This window comes from Rhinatrema bivittatum, chromosome 2 (genome assembly GCF_901001135.1).
Source record: "Rhinatrema bivittatum chromosome 2, aRhiBiv1.1, whole genome shotgun sequence".
In the NCBI taxonomy this organism is placed as follows: Eukaryota; Metazoa; Chordata; class Amphibia; order Gymnophiona; family Rhinatrematidae; genus Rhinatrema; species Rhinatrema bivittatum.
This window is the reverse complement of record NC_042616.1, coordinates 589,959,790-589,976,082: the sequence shown is the minus strand read 5'-3', so window position 1 is coordinate 589,976,082 and position 16,293 is coordinate 589,959,790. Positions and strand designations below refer to the sequence as shown.

Sequence of the window (16,293 nt, the reverse complement as noted above, 5' to 3'; positions counted from 1 at the left end):
CTCCATGAAGTTAGCATGGGGCACATTTAAAACTAATCTGAGAGAGTTCTTTTTTACTCAACGCACAATTAAACTCTGGAATTTGTTGCCAGAGGATGTGGTCAGTGCAGTTAGTATAGCTGTGTTTAAAAAAGGATTGGATAAGTTCTTGGAGGAGAAGTCCATTACCTGCTATTAAGTTCACTTAGAGAATAGCCACTGACATTAGCAATGGTAACATGGAATAGACTTAGTTTTTGGGTACTTGCCAGGTTCTTATGGCCTGGATTGGCCACTGTTGGAAACAGGATGCTGGGCTTGATGGACCCTTGGTCTTACCCAGTATGGCATTTTCTTATGTTCTTATGTTCTTAACGTGTCTGCTTATGCAACATCGGCACTGGGGCTTACTGACTCAATAGAATCCGTTCCTATTACCCTTTTTCATCCAAAATTTTTTTTACCGATTTCATGAAAATGGGCATAGAATGGTGGTTCCACCCAAAGATGTTGGAGACAGGAGTCACTCTTCAGCCAGAACCACAATAGAATATACTTACCACAGATGCTGTCATTCAAGATCGGGAAGCTCATCTTCTTCAATTCAAGATACAGGGGATGTGGTGTCCCCAAGAGACTTTCTAGCAAATAAACCTTTAAAACTAAGAGCAATGCGACGTGCATTAGAAGTTTTTCAATATTTGCTTCAGGGAAAGAACATAATGATTCATATAGTCAGTAGCAATGTATTACATAAACAGGGGGGAACGAGCTATTAGACTCTGCCAGAAAGCATTCAAAATTTGGAACTGGGCAAAGTTCAACTTAGCAACCCTGCAGGCAGTTTATCTTCCAGGGATTGTGAACATAGAGGTGGACAGACTCAGCAGAGTATTCCACCCACGCGAATGGGCTCTATCGCAAGAAGTGGCCAAATGCCTATTCCCTCGCTGGGGACATCCTTGGATAGATCTGTTTGCCACAGAAAGGAACAAGAAGGTGAGCTGTTTTTGCTCCATGCGTCCCAGCCCATAACGAGAAGCACCAGACGCCTTTCTGATCTCATTAGTAAAGAGACTACTCTATGCCTTCTCCCCTGATTTCTTTAATAGCCAAGACAGTGCAGAAGTGAATGTGAGACCACGCCAGGATGATCCTAATATTCCCGGCATGGCTGAGACAACTTTGGTATGCATATCTCATACAACTTTCAGTAAGTCCTCTGCAGAGTTTGGGCAGCAGCCCAACACTATTAACTTGGGAAGAAGATTTTCTCCTTCAGCCCTTACGTCCTTCGCTCAATCTCACGGCATGGATGTTGAAACCTAGACATTAACTCATTTACTATTGCCTATTGCAATGGTCTCAACCAGTGTGTCACCAAAATTTGACATAGCAAACCTATGCTTTCTATAATAGTCACATGTGCTTGCTGCTTGAGGAGAGTGCAGATAAGGAGCTAGAACTTAAAATTCCTCATCATCGTTCCCTACTGCTGCTTTTCCCTCAACCCTGTCAATCACTGCCACCACCAATCCAAGCCAGAATGTTGCAGGCATTGCTGTATGCTGCCCCCTCCCTTCCTATCATCCTCTTCGTCCCCCCCCCCCCCCGCTAGCTTCTTGAGTTAGTTTTTCTCTGTATGCTTGTTTATAATTTTTGTCTCTTATTCTGTATTAAATAAGTCAGTCTGCATTCTGCATGTTTGACAGAGGAGAGGGATTCTGCTAACAAGGATATAGATTCTGTGTAGGAATCTAGAACAGTCTGACTTGCTTTGTTTGCTTGTCCAATAGTAGGTGTACTGTGTTCTATATTTGCAGTCTTGCTTTTTCATAGGTAAGATTGCTGCTGTTCAAGTCCTGGGCGTTAGTACTCTTATTACTGTAAAATATGATGTAATAGAATCCTGAATTAACCGAATAACATCATAGGTATGGAAACTAAATTTTTGTTATTTTTCTTTTTGTTTAATTTTGTTCTTAGATTTATTTATAATTCTTATGAACGTGAATCTCATAAAATGCTCACTTGTAGCCACGGTAGCTTATTCAAAGCTTTAAACAGTCAGACGTTTTTAAGACCTGTAAAATAATTTAATCATTGATTCCCGTTCTTATAAGTGTAGGACACAGTCAACTTTTGTTGCTTGTGGTATCAAGCTTATGTGTAGAACTCGTGTTATCACTGCGGTTAACAGATTGAAAATCACTGTGTTTGCTTTCTTTTAGCCGGTGAAAAAGGAGGACGGGGATATCGCTCTATATTAGAGCTACCGCCGCTCCATGCAAGCTGCCGCCGCTCCGTTGTACTCAAGCTGGCTCAAGCTAGCTTTTCACTTGGGAGTCACAATTTTGTGCTTTGCCCAACACGGCTCGTGTTTCGTACACAGGAAACGCTGTACCGCAATTTGAGGACGCAGAACTCTTCTCTGTCAACAGGACCACAAAAATATACCATCATAAGCCCCTGAAGAAGTAATTCTACGAAACACGAGCCGTGTTGGGCAAAGCACAAAATTGTGACTCTCAAGTGAAAAGCTAGCTTGAGCCAGCTTGAGTACAACGGAGCGGCGGCAGCTTGCATGGAGCGGCGGCAGCTCTAATATAGAGCAATATCCCCGTCCTCCTTTTTCACCGTTTAAAAGAAAGCAAATATAGTGATTTTCAATCTGTTAACCGCAGTGATAACACGAGTTCTACACATAAGCTTGATACCACAAGCAACAAAAGCTGACTGTGTCCTACACTTATAAGAACGGGAATCAATGATTAAATTATTTTACAGTCTTAAAAACGTCTGACTGTTTAAAGCTTTGAATAAGCTACCGTGGCTACAAGTGAGCATTTTATGAGATTCCCGTTCATAAGAATTATAAATAAATCTAAGAACAAAATTAAACAAAGAAAAATAAATAACAAAAATTTAGTTTCCATACCTATGATGTTAGTACTCTTATGGCATGGCCGGTATGCTATATAATTTCTAAATATGTTTTTAGCAGGTTTTCATGTTATTTCACAAAGTGGCTGGCAGGGAAGGGATTTTAAAGTACTATTACTGAGGGGATACCAGAATTTGAATATATTTTTTATATGGTGAGTTGAAAGGGGAAATTTTCTAACTCTGCTCTGTATAAACGCCAGAAGAGTCAGAACTTCCTGAGGTTGACAGTGAAATGCATGAGAGTTTGTAACAAAAATCTGTGTGCTGCATATGCATATCGGTCCAAGCTTTCTTACTAATACAGTAAGAAAAGATTACATTTTGTGAAAAGAAATTTGATATTTTATAAACAATTATTGAAATTAAAAAATATTTTATCTTTCTCCTGCATCATTTTCAATAATAAAATATCTAGGATTTTTTTTAGGTATAGCTGTTAAATGTAGTGCGCAATGTGTCACGCATGTGAGAGTCATCTGTCAGGTGTGTTATGACGGAAAAAAGGTTGAGAATCACTGGCCTAATGACATTGAGGATGTTCTAGTATTGGCAAGGAAACCATCCACACGTCATAACTGTGTCTTAAATGGAGAAAGTACTCTACATGGTGCAAAGACTATTCCATCAATACATTTACCTTTGAACCTCAGCAGCTACTAGAATATCTTCATCACCTTTCCAAGGTGTCTGTGTTTTGTTATCTCATTGATTCAAGTGCATCTCTGTGCTATAGCAGCATATCATAATCAAGAGGATGGATCTCTCATCTCGGTACATCTGCTCCTCTCCTGCTTGCTGCTTCCCGTTGTTTGCCAGTCTTTGTCCCATCAGTTTTTGCTGAAGCATGTTCTCCCTTGACGAGGGCCACACATGGCCGCTGTGAGCTATCCCTTGCAAACTGACAGATTGGGCCAGCCTGGAGGGTCGTTTGAATCCACATATCTTTGGGGACTGCCCTTGCCGCCACTGCTAAAGCACGGGCTGTGGTCAGCTGCCCCCGGCGCTGACAATCGTGATTCTCCATTTGATCCTTTGGCTCCTCGACTGCCACCATTTATTGCATCAAGTGAAGCTGCGCCATTGTTGTTCCTGCAGCAGTCTGGAAAAGTCATAGCGGCGGCTGGTGAGTCGAAGGTTTTCCAGGCCCCATCTGTCCAAACTAAAAGTTTTGCCGGATACAACAATCTAAACCTAAGATGTTTAGCGTGGAGCAACTTTTTGAAACCAGCAAATTCCACTCTCTTGTTTTGAGTGGCGCTGCTGTAGTCTGGGAAACACCGCTACAGGATGGTCTCTATATTTAAACGGCCCAATCTCCCACGCCCTTCCGCAGGATCCATTCCTTAGCTTGAAAGCTGTGCATTTTAATAATGAAGGCACATGGTTAAGAAGCATTCTGCAAAGGCCTACTAGGTACACGATGACCCTGCTTGATATTTAATTTCAGATCTTGTTCACCTGGTGCAAACAATTCGCGCAGGAGGGACTCCAAGAACTGCCGCATCTCCTGCCCCTGCGCACACTCTGGGATCCCGACCATGCGGATAATCCTGTGCCGCGACGTGTCCTCTAAGTTGATCACTTTTTTCTTCCAAAGCTTTAACCTGTTTTTTTAAGGTTGTTATAGATTTTGCGGCTGTGGACTCCCAATCCTCGACAGTGGCAACCCAATTTTCGAGCTATCCACCTGGAGGCCCACTAATTCAGTCTGCGCTTTCAGTTCCTCGATTGAGGTCTTCATAGCTAGCACCCATGTCCTGGGCCATAACTGCGCGCAACTCATGGATTTCGTGTAAGATTTCCGTCATGCTAGAATCTGCATGTGACTTAATATCCTAGCGATATTAAGTCGGAGGAACCAAAAATTTAAAAAAATTAAAAAAAAATCTGCCCGCCGGTCAGCAGATTAGAAAAATGGAAGCTCAATTTTGCCAGCATATGTTTTCCTAACCCATGGCTGTCTGGGTTCGAAAACCACCGCCGGTAAAATTGAGCTTCTGTTTTCGGACCCACTGACAGCCACCTCTACCGCTACTAAGGAGGCGCTTGGGACATGCTATTTTCCCTAGCGCCTCCTTATTAGCGCCACACCTAATTTAAATAGAGAATCGCACACCCAGGAGAGATGCCTGGGAGTGTGTTGGGAGAGCCGGCGCTCAACATTGAGCGCCGGCTCTCCCACATTTTTTACAGAACCGGCCTCTTTAGAATAAAAGAGGTGGAAGTGGAATTGGGACATGAGGGAAGAGGCCCTGCTATGGCTTTTCCCTTCTACCATATTTTGAAGACACTAGAGTTTAGGGAGTGGGACACAAATTTTTATTGTAGCAGCTTAAAACTTGGACAATTTTATCTTCAGTAAACTTTGTAACAGAAATTTCTGGAGTGGACTGTTTTAATTTTGTTGTACAGTATAATCCTCTCAGTGGCCTTGCAGAAGTATTCTGTCAGTGTTCCATAGAACTTGAATATTGCCCAACCCTATATGAGTGGTCCAATGCTCTTCAGGGATGGGAAGATGGCCTCCTCTCCTGAAGGGGTTGGGGTGGTGTTTACATCAGTATTTGCTTATTTAAGTTGTGCTGTTACTTGGGTGAAACTCTTTATATATATATATATATATATATATATATATATATATATATATATATATATATATATATATATATATATAGCAGGTAATAAAGCCTAATAAACAAAAACACAGCAGCTTCAAAATAAGCTGAAGAGCCTTAGAGTGGGTTCTTAGATAGTAAGCTGTGCTAGAAACTAGTTGAGTGATATATGGATCTTTCCAGTCTTGTTGGTGTCCTTTTTAAGTAGAAATACAGATGGTACCTTGTAATTTATATCTTAAAATTATGGGGAACACTGTATTGTGCATACTGTGCTCTGTAAATGCTAAAGATATTGTACAGTTTTTTAGTTTATGAAAAATAAATACAGTTCTCATTTTGTATTTGTTTTTTTAATACAGACAAAGATCTTCAAGATGGGGTTACTTTATACTTGCTTCAGTCAGTTAGCCAGTCTCTCATTTCAGCAACTAAGGAGCGAATTGATTTTCTACCACACTATGACACCCTGGTCAAAAGTGGCATGTATGAATACTATGCTAGCGAAGGTCAAAATCCATTGCGTAAGTATAGTTTCCTTTCTTACTATTTTAGGTTAAATGATTTGCAAAATAACTTATAAATAGGGACCTTTATTTTATTTTTCCTGGGAATTTCAAAATGGTTTTTCTACCGATTTTTCTCCAGTGTGTTTCAGTCATTTTTACATAGACCGATTTATTATACTATTGAAATTCTCAAGAAAAAAATAAAACTGAAAACAAAGGTCCTGTAGATTAACCTAGCTTTTATTTTCAGTATGGTTTTTATTTTTAAATTGTTTTGTATTTGGTGGTGCCTCGGAACTGTAGAGGAATCACCTATATTAATTTACAACATTACTTTGCAGTTTCCTGAACATACCCAGATCAGTCCAGACCAGTGGGGTTATTCATCCCTTCCAGCAGATGGAGTCAAAGAACAAAGCTTTCAGGCACTGCTACATAACTGAGAGTGCCACCTGCAGGACCTCAGTATTTCTCTGACTCCAGCAGATGGTAGTGCTGCACCTGCAGGCTGTTAGTTTAAAAAAGAAAAGAAGAAAAAAAGGAAAAAGATTTTTTTGTTTTGCAGTAGTTTTAGGTTCCAGTTCATGGATGCTCCCTGAGGTGTTAGGCATCTTCGTGGGCCATCCCTCAGGTGGAGCCGGGCTGCCGGAGGGTTGGATACCTCTGACTGGGTTCGCTTGCAGCATACCGGACAGTCCGATAGCCAGGGGTCCTGGCTTCCTTGACCCTCCGAGGCTCCCTTTCGGCCTTCTTCATCTGGACAGGGAGGTACCTGCTTAATAAAGTTTCTTTAAGTTCTTTGTTTAAAAAAAACAAACTAAAAATAGTAGTGCACAAGAAGCAGAAGAGCAGAGCTTAGCAGGAACTTCGGCAGGGAGGGCCTAGTCAACGGGAGCTGGACTGAGTGGCGGTCGCCTGGCTGTTAACCCGGGGCTCTGGGGGGTTCGCGGTCAATTGTGACGCTAGCTCATGGTCAATTGTGTGCAAGCGGTCAATTGTGTGCAAGCTCATGGTCCTAAAAAAGCTCAAGCCACTTCTCCACACCCATGACCTCAAAACTGTTATTCATGACACATTAACATCCAAGCTAGATTACTGTAATTCCTTTTATCTTGGCCTTCCCTCCTCTACCATCAGACCCCTCCAGATACTGCAAAATGCCACAGCAAGGATCATTAGTAACACACGCAAATCTGATCATATCACCCCTATCCTTAAAAGCCTACACTGGCTCCCCATCTCTCACCGCATCTTGTTCAAAACCTTCACCATTTTACACAAAGCTGTCTACAGCCACAACTCCTCTTAGCTTAATGAACCCCTCCAACCCACACAATCCTCCTGCCCTACCAGAACAATTCATAAATGTACCCTGCTAGTTCCCCCTCTTAAGAAAGCCCGCCTCTCAGCCACAAGAAATTGCGCCTTCTCAATTGCCGGCCCCACGCTCTGGAATGATCTACCGCCCAATCTTCGCATGGAACCCTGCCCTTTCAAATTTAGAAAACAGCTAAAAACGTGGCTCTTTCATCAAGCCTTCCCTGATTAACATCCTCGCCACCCCGGCTCTTCTCTTTACCCCCCTTTAATCTCCATAACCCGCATTCTTTAATTGCCATCTCAACCCACCGTTCTGTACTCGCATTCCTCTTGTATTATCTTGTACCCTCGCTCCTTTTTAACCTTATTCCTGTATATCCTGTACCCTCTCTCCTTATTTAACCTTATTCTCTTGCACCCTTTATCTCTCTACCCCTGCACCCCCAGTATAATTTGTACCCTTACACCATATAGATTACTTAACCATATATAGCTTGTACACTTGAACCTTTTTAACCTGTATATTTTGTACCGTTGCACCTCATTTAACCATATATAGCTTGTACACTTGAATCATATTTAACCATGTGTTACCGTTCCTATCGTTTCACTCCTTCCTTCTCTAATTTGTTGGGGTCCCCCCAGCCCTCTGTTTCTCTTAGTTCTCCACCTCCCCTCCCCCTGTTATTTGTACTTTCCACCTTTCGTTAACATGTAAACTGATATGATGTGTATTTTAATGTCGGTATAGAAAAACTGTTAAATAAATAAATAGTGCTGGGAGGGCACTGTAGTGCCTTGTTCCTTATGTAATCCTGTGCTCTGATGGGGCCGACTGGACTCTGTCAGCATTCCTAGGAATTCCCCGGTGGGGATTGCATCAGTTCCCGGAGGCAGCTCAGTGGGCCCAAGTCCAGCATGCATCGCCATGCGGGAGACCTCGTGGGGGAGTGCTGCGGGGTGCAATTGGGTGACATGGCGCCAAAAACTAAAATGGCCGCCTGTCACGCATGTGGCGTGGTGGCAGTGGGTCTGAACTCTCGTTTCGGGGCAGGAGGGCCCCTTGAGCCATGCAGGAAATCGCAGCAGGAGGTCAGCAGGGTTTGTTCCTGTTGCTGCCATGGAGGCAGTGCAGGAGACCGCAGGGCGGTCAGGCGATTCTCTCCCCGCTCTTTCTTCCGTCAGGCAGGATACCTTGGAAGGGGAGGATGAGACAGCTGACAGGATCAGGGGAAAATGAATCGGGGGATTTTTCCCCGGATTTTATTCTCCTTCTCCATAAGGACTTCCTGTCTAAGAGAAGTGGAGGAAGAAGGCGGGCAGGGGATTGCCCACAGGCTCCCGTGGCTAAAAAGTCTAAAGTGGCTTCTCGGGGGACTGGCGATATTCTTCAGCGCCTGGGTTTGTGCTGTGCGGCTGCAGAGGCTGGTCCCAGAGATGGTGAGAACTCTGATCAGTCCCAATTGGACCCCCTTGATGCAGGAGCTGACCCGGATGTGCCGCTGACCCCTGACACAGACAGGGCAAAAAATGACCCTGATCCCGATGAGTTCCCGGTTCTGGAGGGAGACGATCTGCGGGTAGTGCGTCTGTTTAAAAGGGATGAACTGCGCCCTCTCTTCCTGGAGGTGCTGGAGGAATTAGGAGTGAAGGTCACTCAGGAAGAGTCAGATGAGGGTGTTAACCCAGCCCTGGATAGGCTGAGGGGACCCACAAGCGCTTTTCCGTTGCCCAAGAAGATTTGAAAGCTGGTGAACCGGGAGTGGGACTCCCAGGATGCTGGCCTGAAGGTGGGCAGAGCGATGGCCAAGCTTTACCTCTTAATGGAGGACTCCTTGGAATTGCCGAGGATCCCGAATGTGGACGTCTCGGCATTAACCAAGAAATCGACAATCCCGGTGGCCTGGGCAGCGGCCATGAAGGATGTCCAAGATCGTAAGTTGGAGGTGCAACTCAGTTGGATGTTTGATGTCTCAGCATTGAATCTTCGGACAGCTGTCTGTGCCAGTTGAATACAAAGGGCCTGTTTCTGTTGGGTTCAGAAGGGGCCTGGCGGATTGCTGTGCGTTGCAGGCTGAGCGTCTGGAGGCAGGCATAGCTTATGTGGCAGATGCTTTGCATGATTTGGTGTATACATCGGCTCGCTGAATGGTCTCCTTGCTAGCGGCTCATAGGTTGCTGTGGTTACTTAACTGGTTGGATTTATTGTCCAAGGTCCAGCTCTTTAATCTTCCCTTTAAGGGGAAGCTGTTATTTGGAGAGGACCTGGATCAGTTGATGAAGGTCCTGGAGGAGTCCAAGGGGAATAGATTGTTGGAGGACAGGAAGTCCAGTAAGAAGGTGTTTCCTTCTTGGGCTCGTCTTCAGGATTCTCGTCTGTTTCATTCTGGCAAGTTCTCATCTGTTTCCGTCTCAAAGCAGGGCGGCGGGCGCCAACAGTCTTTTCGTGGAGTATGCAGGTCGGGCAGAGACAGTGTCAAGCAAGGTACTGGGAGCAGATAATCAGCCCAATGAAGCCAGTGGTCCTGTCTCCTTTGTAGAAGCTGTAGGAGACAGATTGTCCAGCTTCTACAAGGAGTGGAAAAAGATTACCTCGGAGCGTTGGCTGCTGGAGGTGATAAGAGAGGGCTATGCTCTAGATTTTTTGTGCCCACCTCAGGAGGCCTTTGTGGAGTCCCACATGGTCTCTCGCGTTATGTGGGAGGCAGTGTTGGACGCTGCAAAGGTTGCTCGCCCCAAAGGCCATTGTTCCCATCCCTCTGGAGGAGCAGTGTCAGGGAAGGTATTCTGTTTGGTTTGTGGTACAGAAAAAGGAGGGCTGCGAGAAGTCCATCCAAAGAGTGATGTCCACCTTAGTGTCTTGGTTGAGTTATCAATGTGCATAAGTCAGTTGGAGTTGCTGGTTTACTTGGGAGCCCACTTTGACACTCAGCGAGGCAGGATTTTCCTGGCAGTGGACAGGGTGTCAAGTTGCAGTCTTAGGTTAGGTGCCCAAAGTGTGGGATTATTTACAGGTCCTGGGGTCCACGGCATCCATGTTGGACTTGGTCCCGTGGGTGTTCACACACATGAGATCACTGCAAAACACACTGTTGTTCAGGTGGCGTCCCTGCTCGGAGAAGTTTCATCTTCCTTTGCCACAGCTTTGGTAGTCCAGCTCCAGTCTCTTTTGGTGGCTGTCTTGTCCCAGTTTATTGAAGGGGATAGATCTGGAGCCTCCGGGACTGGGTAGTGGTCTCCACGGATGCAAGCCTCTCCGGCTGGGGGGAGCAGTGTGCTTGGGTCGGTTGACGCAAGGTCTGTGGTGACCGGAGAAGTTCTGGTCCATCAGTCGCCTCAAGACGAGGGTGGTCCATTGAGCCCTGTAGATTTTTCTGCCCTTTGTCTGGGGTCGCTTGGTTTGAGTGTATTCTGACAACGTGACGGCTGTGGCATACATCAATTGGGAGGCAGCACGAAGAGTCATGCAGTGGTGTTGGAGGTCCAGAGGTAATTTGCCTGGTCGGAGCGTCATCTCGAAGGCTTTGCTGCATTGCACATAGCTCAGATGGCCTAGCTCAGAGCCTCTGACCTCCGACTGGAGGTCCAGGAGAGGCTGGCGGTCCTCCCCTGTATAGGGGATAAACATTTTGGGGATAAGGTCCGAAATGCTGTGGCTCAGCTCAAAAACCATCGTGAGACCCTCCAGCATCTTTTGGCTAGAACTTTTGACCCCCCCTTCTTTGCCAGAAGATCGGCAAGGCAAGGAGCTTGTAGGTCCTTCTACCACCAGAGGAAGTATTATCCAGTTTCCCATGGGCGTTCTCAGCAGGTGTCCTCTAGAGGTCGCTCCAAGCACCCACGGGCCCTAGACCTCAACCGGCGCCCCAGCTAAGCCCTGCTATGGGTTTTTGACTGGGAGAGAGGGAGCGCAAGTCCAGTCAGCATGCCTTTGGCACTGGATCCTCCAGTAGGAGGTCATCTGCAGTTCATTCTGGATCGCTGGCTAGCGATGTCACCTGAGACTGGTGGGTCCTCCATCATTTGCCAAGGGGTATCTTAAATTTTGAGTGCTCCCGGGGATGCTCCCCCATGCCCCTCTTGGGGTCAGTCTTCCCATCAGAAAATACTGTTGTCCGAGCTCTCTGCCCTCATACAGGCCAGGGTGGTTTGGTTTAGTTCCTCTGTGGCAGTAGGTAACAGGATTTTACTACCACTATTTCCTGATTGCCAAGAGGACGGTGGGACTCCGTCTCAACCTAGACCTGAGAACTTTGAACCGAGAAAAGTTCAAGATGGTCAGCACTATGATCCCTCTCTTGCAAAGGGAGGGACTGGCTTTGCTCCCTTGATCTCAGATGCGTACGTGCACTCGATCTCCTGCAATCAGCAGGGATATACCTGCTTCCTGGTAGGCACCAGGCATTTTCAATACAGGGTGCTGCCATTCAGCCTTGTCTCGGTGCCTCGCATCTTCACCAAATGCCTAGTGTCAATGGGAGCGTACCTGCGCCCTCTGCTTGGATGACCGGTTAATCAAGAGCAGTTCCCAAGGGAGAACACTTTGGTCTCTGCGCTTGACCATTCAGGTGTTGGAGTCTCTTAGGTTTGTCATCAACTATTTGAAGTCCCATCTTGGCCCCCCTCACTGTTCCTGAGTCTTATTGGTACTCTCCTGGGTGCGACAGAGGCCAAGGCCTATGTGCCCCGCGACCGGGCACTCACCCTGGCAGCTTTGGCGGGCTTGGTGCGCCGGAACCAGCGGGTGTGTCGTCGTCCCCCCCCCCCCCCCCCCCCCCCCCCCCCCGTCTCATGCTCCGCCTTCTGGGTCATATGGCAGCCATGGTCAATGTCGCATCTTTTGCCCGCATGCGCAGGGCGCATTGGACCTTGCAGTTCCAGTGGTGGCAAGCTTCCCAGGACCTCAATGCGTGTATGTGTGCCATGCTGCCACTCCAGATCTCCTTGTCTTGGTGGGAGAACCTGGCCAATTTGGAGCAGGGGTCCTTTAGCAATCCCCCTTCTTCCAGGTTATCCTCCCCACCGATGCATCCACACTGGGGTGGGGTGCCCATGTGGAGTGGCTTTGCACTGAGGGCTTAGGAAGCTCAGTGCCAAATCAACTTCCTGGAGCTCCAGGCAATCTGTTATGGTCTGTGGGCATTCTGGGATCGCATAGTGACCAAATCGGTCCTAATCCAGACAGGCAATCAGGTAGCGATGTGGTACATCAACAAACCGGGAGGCATGGGAGTCATTCCTCCTGTGCTAGTAGTAGGTGGTTCAGTTTTGGTCCTGGGCCCAGTCTCAGGGTATATCACTCCGAGTGGTGTAACTGGCAGGGACAGAGAACATAGTAGTGAACTGTCTCTGTCTGGCTTTTCGGCCCCATGAATGGTCCCTGGATCCGGCGGTAGTGAACTTGATCTTTTGTCTTTGGGGCATCCCAGACGTGTATCTATTTTTCTCCCCCTGCAACAACAAGGTGGAATCTCTTTGCTCCCTTTGTGGGGAGAATGGCAGACTAGCCTCAGATGCCTTTGCCCGCTATTGGGGCAAGGGCATCTGTATGCTTATCCTCTGCTTCCGCTGGTGATGAAGATGCTCTGGCAGGACAGGGGAACTATGATCGTCATAGTCCACTACTGGCTGTGGCAGGTCTGATTCTCGCTTCTGCAGGACCTCTCTGTCCGGAACCCGATCAGTCTGGGGACCTCCCCGACCTTGGTCACACAAGATCAGGGCAGGTTCGCCATCCCAACCTTAGGGTGTTTTCTCTAACGGCCTGGATATTGAAAGGCTAATTTTGCAGCCCCTGTCATTGTCTGATGTATCTCGGGTTCTGATTCCCTCTAGGAAGCCCTCGACTAGAAAGTCGTTTAGCCTGATGTGGAGGAGGGTTGCTCTCTGGTGTGAGCAGCACCGGATGGATCAGTTTATCTGTTCTACCCCAAAACTCTTGGACTACCTGTTGCACCTGTCAGATACTGGTCTAAATACCAACTCAGAGTGCACCTCAGCGCCATTGGGGCTTATCATGGGGTGAATGGGTACATCTGTCTCAGTACAACCCTTGACTGTGCATTTCATGCACTGTCTGCTTCAGTTGAAACCCCCTCTTTGTCCCCCGCCTGTGTCCTGGGACCTTAATGTGGTCTTGGCTTGCCTAATGAAGGCCACTTTTTGAGCCTATATCTGACCTGGAAGGTCATAATTCTAGTCGCAGTCACTTCAGTACATCTGGTCAGCAAACTTCAAGCATTGGTGACGTACCTACCCGACACAAACTTCTTCCACGATAGGGTGGTATTCCATACTCACTCTAAATTCTTGCCTAAGGTGGTGTCTGACTTCCATCTGAACTAGTGTATCATCCTACCCACCTTCTTTTCTAGACCTCATTCACACTCCGGTGAATGGGCCCTGCATACTTTGGATTTTAAGAGGGCCTTAGAGTTCTACCTTGAGAGGACAGCAGGTCATAGGCAGTCCACACAACTCTTCATCTCGTTTGATAAGAACATAATGGGAGTTGCTGTGGCCAAGCACACCCTGTCTCAGGCTGGCAGACTGCATCGCTTTCTGCTATGTGCAAGCGGGACTGCAGCTTGGGGGGCGTGTTAGGGCCCACTCCATCAGAGCCATGGCAACTTCAGTGGCCCACTTGAGAGCGTTCTCTGTATCTGAGATTTCATTTTTTTCATTTATTAAAATTTATTGATCGCCTAACACAAATAGGCCTAGGCAATGAACAAAACATACATATATAATAAAAACATTAATTAACACACACTTCACAGAGATCTGCAGAGCTGCGACATGGAGTTCTCTCCACCCATTCACCGCTCACTATTGTCTGGACAGAGATGACCGCCAAGATAGTAGCTTTGGCCAATCTGTCTTCCATAACCTTTTTCAGGTCTAAACCCAAATCTTGCGCTTAGAGCCCTTTTTTTTTTTCAGATTCAGGCTGTCTTCCTCTCTTACTAACAGTACCTAGGTGGTTGTTCCCGTTGGCATCTATTTGGTGTCTGTTGGTGTGCTCTTTTTGGAAACAGCCTGCAGCTAGGTATTCACCCATATGTGAGGACTACCATCTTGCTTGTCCTAGGAGAAAGCAAGAGTTGCTTACCTATGACAGGTGTTCTCCTAGGACAGAAGGATGTTCTCACGATACCCACCCACCACCCCACGGAGTTTGGTTTCATTTTAAGTTTATTTTATTTTTGTAATTCTCTGAACGAGACTGAAGGGGCACCCCATGTGGCCCCGTGGATAGTGGCATGCTGGGCATGCTCAGTGTGTCAGTCAAAGTTCTAGAAACTTTGACGGAAGTTTCCGTGCCGTGCTCCATCTGCAGATGTCACCCATGTGTGAGGACTAACATCCCGCTGTTTGGATGTGCATTTGAACGTGCTAATCCCCTTATTGCATCGGGGCTTAGTCTAGCACATCCAAAAAACGCGTGTCCATCCGCTTCTTAACCTGTGCGCTAGGCTAGGCACACGTTATTGTATCGGCCTGAAGGTGAGAACACCCCCCCCTTTTTTTTTTTTAATGATTTTGTTGTATTTAAGACGAGTTGGGTATAAACTGAGTGGTAGGACTTGAGGGGGATTAAATCTTAAATGATTTTTTATTTATGGCTGTGTTGTATGGTTTAAGCTTATAGTCATTTTAATTGTAAATTGCTGTGAGCTCTTTGATAGCATTTGTGTAATATAAATAAATGAATTATTAGTGGATCGTTTGTGCTAATATTGCTGCTTTTCAAGCCTTAGAAGAAATGGGGCTCAATTCTCCTAAGATGGGTAGGAATTGGTGAGTGAAAAATAATGTAACCTCCTAATATATTCTGTGAGCATATAACTTTCCGATGTCACACTTGCTTATAAAATAAGCCTTATGACTTAACCAAAAGCTAGAATACAGTCAACCAAATATTGATGGAGCAACCACTATTTCTTATGCAGATACCATATTCAACAGTATTTAGTACAGTGTAGGTAGACATGGAATACAATTTATCTATTAAAGTTAGTCTCAACCACAAACTTGAATTTTCCTGTACGTACCAGGATCAGTCCAGACGGTGGGTTATGTTCCTCGTCCAGCAGATGGAGTCAGAACAGATTTCTGGGGGGAGGTCCTATATTACCTCACCACCCTCGTCGTCATCTCCAGTATCTTTCTGACTCCAGCAGATGCGAGTGGGGGAACCTGAGTTCCCCACAGTTATGCCTTAGTTTTAGGCTCTTTCTAACTTTTCTTTTTAAGGGATCAAGTAAAAAAAAAAAAAAAAAATTTAATAGGGAGGAGGTAATTTTCTAAAAAAAAAAAACAAACAAAAAACTGCGGGAGGGAGTGACGGTTTTTACCTCACCGGGGCTTGCTGCAGGCCTCTCTCTCTCCCTCTCTCTCTCTACCTTTCTCTCTTCTCTCTTGTTCCTCGCCTCCCATCGTGGTTTTGGCTGGGGTAAGTGTCTTTTATTTGATTTTCAGGTTACCTCAGCAGGAGGAGTTTTGAGTTTTCGTCGAATTTTGACCGTTGGGGTGCACGCTGGTGGTCCAGCCTCCCCCCCCCCCCCCCCAACGTTAGCAAGTCGACCCGCGGCCCCGCGACAAACATTCCCCGGGGCCGCCGGCTGCCAGGAGGGACAATTCCTCGGCGGTCCTTCGGGTCGGCAGGGGGGGTTTGCTCCGTTGGAGCTGTGCTGCAGCGCGAGGGAAAGTTTGCCGCGCTCTCCCGCTCCCCCTGTTCTCCTCATCGTGCTTGATGCCGCGCTCGGCTCCTTGTGTCTCCTGCGGTCGGCAGGGGGTGAAAATCGCCAGGGAGGGGCGTTGCTCTGGCTGCTTCCCCGATGGGGAGGCTAGCCCTGCTGAGGGGGACGCCGAGGGAGTTTTGGAGCGTGAACCCAGAAAACGGGCAGGCTCCGTTCCTGCTG

The 16,293-nt window shown here is 46.6% G+C and overlaps 1 protein-coding gene across 1 annotated transcript in view; it reads left to right on the top strand.

The window, feature by feature from the left end:
* SMCHD1 (structural maintenance of chromosomes flexible hinge domain containing 1) overlaps nucleotides 1-16,293 on the top strand; it is a 1,156,633-nt gene that overhangs the window by 67,933 nt on the left and 1,072,407 nt on the right. The window contains 1 exon segment of the mRNA XM_029591083.1: nucleotides 5,903-6,064. Coding sequence (XP_029446943.1) covers nucleotides 5,903-6,064 — 162 coding nt within the window.